Source organism: Symsagittifera roscoffensis, chromosome 7 (assembly GCF_963678635.1).
Source record: "Symsagittifera roscoffensis chromosome 7, txSymRosc1.1, whole genome shotgun sequence".
In the NCBI taxonomy this organism is placed as follows: Eukaryota; Metazoa; Xenacoelomorpha; order Acoela; family Convolutidae; genus Symsagittifera; species Symsagittifera roscoffensis.
In genome coordinates, this window is record NC_087068.1 from 731,848 (window position 1) to 739,124 (window position 7,277).

The 7,277-nt window shown below is 38.1% G+C and overlaps 1 protein-coding gene across 1 annotated transcript in view; it reads left to right on the forward strand.

The window, feature by feature from the left end:
- The window catches only part of LOC134851508 (dynein regulatory complex protein 1-like), a 28,287-nt gene extending 21,446 nt beyond the window's left edge, over positions 1–6,841 (forward strand). The window contains exon 2 of the mRNA XM_063867630.1: positions 4,544–6,841. Within this exon, the coding sequence (XP_063723700.1) occupies positions 4,544–6,325 (1,782 nt within the window). The 3' untranslated portion in view covers positions 6,326–6,841. The remainder of the gene's footprint in view (positions 1–4,543) is intronic.
- Positions 6,842–7,277: the final 436 nt, after the last annotated feature.

Below are 7,277 nucleotides of genomic sequence, written 5' to 3' on the forward strand. Positions count from 1 at the left end.
ATACCGACCACAAGATATCTCACCTATAAACATTTTTAGCTTCATTACACTAAAAAATGAAAATCTTGATTTTCTAGGATGGCCCTATTACATCTTAGAAAAGTTGACTATTCTATACGCAATGTTTAACTTTATAGGATTTCTTTTTTCACTCTTAAAAGGAATCTATAACACATGTGCTATACACACACAAGTCAATAGACAAGCAAATGTAGCACGCATACTATTTGCAGGATTCTTTGGAATTTTTTCATCATCAATAAACAAAATTCTTTTAGACACACAAATAAAAGAATACAATACAAAAATAGCAACAAGACAGAACACATACGACGAAGAACATAACAATGTAGAAATAACGCCTACAGCACCACCGTTACCACCCCTACCACATAACCATTCATTATCCCTAGTCCCACGAAATTTTCGAAATTTAGCAATAACACATAATCCAAATTTCAGACCAACCATATCACAAAGTCCCATTCAACATATAATGACACATCAGTCACAAGATGAAAATACATATGAACAAATTATAGAACAACCCCATACCACCGCTTTTCAGTCTCAAAATAATAATTTTTTTAGCCCACGATGAGCCGACAACTTGGATCCCTTCACCGCTCAAATTCCCACCCAACCAATCTCAACACTCCAATTACTATAATTCCACTTTTTGCTTTCCCGCCACCCGATTTCCCATCTAGTAATATAACATCAGGCATGAATTCAGACACTAATTCAAATATTTCAGTTTTATACTCCATTTCACAACTCAACAACCCTAATATTGAAACCCCCGATGAATTTGCAGACTCCGAACCATCTCCATCCAATAATTTTCAAATAAACTCCTCAAATTTTTCAACACCCCCCTTTCAGCCAATCCCACCAAATAACCCACTCCCATCCATTTCTACACCCTCTTACGCTTCCCAAGTCACCCCCACCTACTCGTCATTTCATTCAGACCGATCATCCAATTCTCCAGATACTCCCCAAATCTCCCAAGAACTAGATAATTTTATCACCCTACAACAACAACCCTTCCACCTTAACACCCCAACTATAAATCAGATTTCATCCACAATAGAATCATCAAACCCATCTACCCCTACACCCTCTTCAGCTTATACCGTATCATTAGCACAATCATCCACATCCACCGAATCATCAAATAGCACTAACAGAGCCTATCGCACTTTCAAAAGAAAATTCCCACACCATCCTTTTCCAACAAAACCAGGAACAGCCCGTGAATATATTAATCATCCAAATCACACTAACACGAAAGAATTTTTAACAATCACCCTACCTTCATTTCCACAGTATACTTTAAACACCCCTCATGACACTAACGACACACGTAGCTTTGTAGACGAACATGTTTTAATGCCTACACTTCATTGGACATCATATTATCATTTTACTAATCCCCTTTGCCTACCATTATCTAATACTCACATCGATATAGAACGAAATCAAGATATGCTATACCGACTCACCACACCACTAACACATAGACAATTTACTTATATAGGATATAAAAAGTCACTAAAAACATACACTGCACCCCGAGCTAACGAATATACGCTAGAATATTACGATCATAACATCATCCGAACTAACCAAGACCAATTTTTAGATGATGATTGCTTCGCTAACCCACAAATCACAGAAAAATTCTTCATTAAAACACCATATGTATTTACACTCAATATATTTGATCGCAAATTCGACCACGTCATTTCTGAAGCACTAACCGACACACAAGCTTACGAAAGTTTTAAAGAAAGATTTCAATTATTTTCACTAACCTTTCATTTCCTTGCACCACATGAACGAGATTTGCACTGCTCACACGACATTATGTTACGCACTAAACAAACCCACACATATCCATACTATCGCTTCATACAAAATCATTTTGACCTGCACACTCCATCAAGACAACCACACCACCGTTTTCAGTTTATTAATTCTAAATACACTTCCCCATTTTTCCTTAACTTCACATATTGCATCAAAGATACTAACCTTCACGGTATTCTTCGCAATTATGATCCCATAACTCAAATGTATATTTTTTGTCCCATCACGAAGACCCTTAACGCAGAAGAATCCAGACCCTTCCTTATCCCACATGAATTTATTCAACCTATAGAAATCCCAATATTAGAATTCATCCACAACACTAAATACAATCACAAATTATATAATCTCATCCAAAACACACCTTATGAGTTTGCAGTTGGCACTGAAGAACTAAAAACCATTAAAGCACTTCAATTGCTTTGGCCACTGCTTCAAACTAAAAACATCATTCGCATACTAGCAAAATTACTAACAAATTCCGACATAATACACGACATTTTCCCCCACGGTTTTTTCCCCGACGACTAACAGGTAAGTATAATTTCTATATATTCTTCACTAATAAATTCAAATTAAACACTAACCATTCTTTATCCATGTCTCATTTAAATTTTTAGTCTTCATCCCACGATCATCTGCAAAAAACACAAAAGAAAAATAAAAAATAGAAAACTTCTTCAAATTCTTCAAAACTCTATTAATATTTTGCACCAGCTAAATTAAATAAAATTCATACCAATGTAGTAAATTAGTTAATAAATTGTTTCCCCACAAGCAATAAATCTAATAATGATGAAAATTTGTAACTTAATTTTTCCCAAAAACTAGCAGTAAAATTGAAATTCTATGTAGTAAATTGATAAGACAAAAAGCAGTACTAACCTTTTGATATTTTCATTCACTCGCACAAGAATTCTATCCAAACTCGCACAGCTTGCCCACGAAGAATTGTTTAAATAATGAATTTCAGTATAAGTTTTCACACTCAACAACTCTAACACACGATAACAAGTTTCAAACTTTCCTTTAACCCGGTTGGAAAGGAATTATATACTAAACAAAACTAACCAACGCAGCTTACTAAATACCACAACACATAGAATAATAGCATGACTAAGAAAAGGAAACCAACGGTACCCAAACCGGATTAACCCAGTTTAAAACTGGATAATTTATTCTTTTGAAGACTATTATAAAGTCTAAGAAAGAAATACTAAAACACAAAAAAGTCGAAAGACAAACCCATACCAAAAACAATTTGATTTTTGAAAAAAGGACACAACCAACGAAACATAAGAAAAACCACCACAAACCCGACATAAAACGTTATCACATAACAGGACCTCTCACAGAAACCGCACGAAATCATATTCCCACTCCTGGCCTAACCAACCAGAGAGGACGTCTTGAGCATGCTCTATAGCCGGCCTAACCCACCGCGCTACATCCACGCTTTTTGACCACACTTCTATTTTTAATAAGAGGTACTCAAGGGTGAGTAACTCTTCAAAATAACCGAACTAAAACAAAAAGCTTTTGTGAAAACAAATAACCAAAATCATAATTAAAACACTGAACTAATAAAAATTTTATAAAATGTAAATTATACTTTGCAGTATATAGATCAGCATACAACACCAAAGACGAACATCCAAAGACAAAATGACCCCACTACACTCGAAAAAGAATGGCCAACCACAATCAATATGCCGTCCACAATCACAACTCAAAAGATTTAGAGTACGACTTGACTTCGCAGAAAAGGACTTCATTGAACTAGACCAATGACCACCTCGATGTTCAAGTATACGTACAGATCCGAGTAACCAGGCATCCCCTCCACGCACAATCTCCACGCCATTCCCAGACAAGGTCAAACACAAAAGAAGTTCTCTACATGAAACAGAAAAACCTGTCATAGCCAACCATTCTGAAATCAGATTTGAGTTTGTTGCGAAAACCCAGTCGTTGTCATAAGAAGACACAACGATTGAACCTGGAACTTCTCTAACAAGAGAACCCAGAAGAAATATGATGTTCGCCAAATACCAACGTCCATCATCCATCCTTTGAATTGCAGAAAAACAATTCTAAAAAACTCTGTAAAACCCGGATGGGTGGAACCTGATCTAAACTACATTTTATGATTGGATAAATTAGATATTTTACCACTGTAAAGTATTTAATATTAACCAATCATGATCCATCTAACTAACAACCCACTTATTTGTAAGTGCTGGAATTACTTGTAATTTCAGCACCAGAGAGATTTGAATTTAACTTAGAAATTAGTTGTCTCTCCAAGAGAACTTCAGCAGCCGCAATAAACCAGTATACCCTAGATCTATTGAGCCTAGCAAAGACTAGTTAAACAACCTGAGACTAGATAGTATAAGAGTAAGATTAGGATCGGTATTAGACTAAGAAGTTGCACGAATCTATCCGGCCGAAAATAAGATAGCGTGACGAGCAGACGGTGTACCCTATCCGAAATTACTCTATGAGTTAACCACATCGGACCTAACTCATTACCTTACAAGTTTGTTCATATCGTGGTACTTATGACTGTTTTTTTCCGCAACTACATGCAACTACAAAGTTGCTTCATGCTGTGTGCTGCACATCGATCTTGGTTTAGTTGAAAAAGTGAAGTTGTTCTTTCTAGGATTTGCACGATCTTCTAATGCAACAGAAGTCAGCTTGCGACGCAATGATCGAGGAGAAGAACAAGCTGGTGAAGGAGTTCCAGGAGGAGTTGAAAAGCAAAGACGACCAGTATGTGAAGGACCTGAAGAAACAGGCGGAGGACATCGACCTGATGGTGGAGCGAATGGAGGACCAAATCAAGAACTTGGCCAAAACTCATCGCGAAGAGCTGCTGCAGGTGGAGAAGGCGTTTGTTTCAGAGAGGAAGGAGCACTTGCAGAGCAGTAATGCCAAGTTTGAAAACCTCATCAAGTCCAAGCAGGAAAAAGAGGAAAGTTACTTGGCGAATCGACAAGCTAAAATGGAAGACAATGAACGAGTTCTGCAACAATTGCGAGTGAAAGACGCCGAGGACTACAATTCTGTCAAGATAAAAATGGAGACTGACGTCCAAATTCTGGAACAGCAGGTGCAGCAGATGAAGGCAACCTACCAGTTGAACCAGGAAAAACTAGAGTATAATTTCCAAGTTCTAAAAAAGCGAGACGATGAAAACACGATAACAAAAAATCAGCAAAAACGAAAAATCACCAAGCTTCAAGACGTGCTGAACAACCTTAAAGCCAAACTGAGTGAACAGGAAAAAGATACCAAAAAAGGAAATGTTTCTCTCATGGAAGAATACAAAAAGATATGCGAACAGTTTAAAGACTTGCAGAAAAAGGTTAAAGTTTTCCAAGATGCTGACTACAAGAAATTTAGAGACCTTTGGCTAATGAAAGAGGAAATGTGTCATGCAAAGGCAATCAAATTATTACAAGCAGACCGAGTTATAACGGAGCAGCATTTGGGTCAAATCTGGAATGAACCGGATACTTCAGTGCTTCAAAACCGAGGACCGATTATGAAAGTGGAAAAATTAAAGAGCGAGAAAACTGCTGTCGAGTTTGCGCGTGAAGTTCTCGGTGGTCAATCGGCATTGGGAAGCGGCGCAAGCGATGCAACGGGTGAACATCAGGGCTCTTCGGTGCTACCGGGAGTCGATCCGGAGGAGGAGGAATCACCCGACGGCATTCATGTTCCGATTGACGGAGACGAACATGAAGATATTGCGGAGATGGAACCTGCGATAATACAACGGGTTCTTTCTCTGTTGACTGACGAATCTGGGTTTCTAATGGAATCTAAGCTGAAGCAGCTTCTTAAGCCACTGGATGGAGATGATCAAAGTCTGATGCGATTGGATGCTATTTTTCAGGCACTGGGTGTTGACACAGAAACGGATATACACAAACTTGCAACCTACTTCCTCAAATACAACATGACACCGCGGTCAGAATCGAACGCAGACCCGGACGAGGAGGTGGCAAGGATTATTGAAGGTCACAACACTACCAGCCAGAAATATGACGACGTTCTAATCAAGCAAAACGATGTGGTGAAAGCGCTGAGAAAGTTCATTCAGGAGAATCGCAAGTTACATGTCAACCAACAACAAAGTATTTTCAAATCTCTCCAAACTCTGGAAGAGCGCAATGATTCCAAGGACAGTGAGTATTGGCGACACCTGGCCGACATTGTTCCGGTAGAGCGTGAGAAGTTGTTGACGTCCCTGCTAACGGCCGAAGAGAAGTATTGTCAGATTTTGAAGGAGAGGAGCAAGTTGGTGAATGACACGGATAGTCTGAGACAGCAGAACGCGGAGTTGAGGCTGCTGCTGAACCAGTACATCAATTCGAAAGTAAACCAGGAGCTGGAGGTGCCCCCCACCCGAGTACTTCCCTTGGACATTCTCAAGTAGTCGCGGGCGGGGACTGGAAAGAATTCGCTGAAAAGAACTCTCGTCATAGTAGCTTCCGTAGTGCGGTTAATCAGCATACAGGCAAAACTTACGATCAATGTCAATCACATTGAAAAAAAAAGTTGAATGTGCCAAGCAATCAAAGACATTTTTAGAGACATTTTCAACAAATTTTCGCACTTTTTGGTAATCCGTCAGTTTGGCTCTTTTCCACTTTACCCCACCTTTGAGTTTCAGTTTTGAACAACTGCGTAAACCTTGTTATAATGCAAAGAATTTGACATAGTGAACAAATCAACAATTGTGAACAGATTTGTTATTCATACTTAACATCGTAACATCACTCATTTAGCCACAATAACACGTTTAAAAAAAAACTATAAAAATAGAAAATTTGAAATTGGCGGGTGTGAAAGGGCCGTTAGTTTTTGATAGGAAATTGACTACTGTAGGTTGCCTGTGTGCTGTTGCCTTATTTTACTGTTGAATCAACTCAATTTCTATCCATAAAATCTAACAACAAATCTCTTTCTTTACATTTTGGTGTAATTGCAAGTATGATTTTTGAGTTTAGATATGTTTTTTGTTGATTGTTTTTCGGCTTTTTTGTGGTCGATTAAGCTCTCAATTCGTTTTCCGAAATGTGTATGCCACCTTGACTTCAGTACATATATGACACTCGTGGATACTATATGGGCAGTAGATAGTTTCTTATCAACTTTGTTTAGCCGGAACATTTCGGTTGAAATTCAGCTTATTGGCTGTCGACTTTAATTCTGGCGGCATATTCACCAAATTTTTTGTTTCTTTGTTTCCTAATAAGGTCCGATATTGTTCATGAAATCGATAAGTTTCTGGCGCCAAATTTTTCAATGCTGAAAGTCTATACCATTTGAGCTCAAACATCTCTAATTCAAACTATTGCATACACCCTCAAACGAAGCAATTAGTT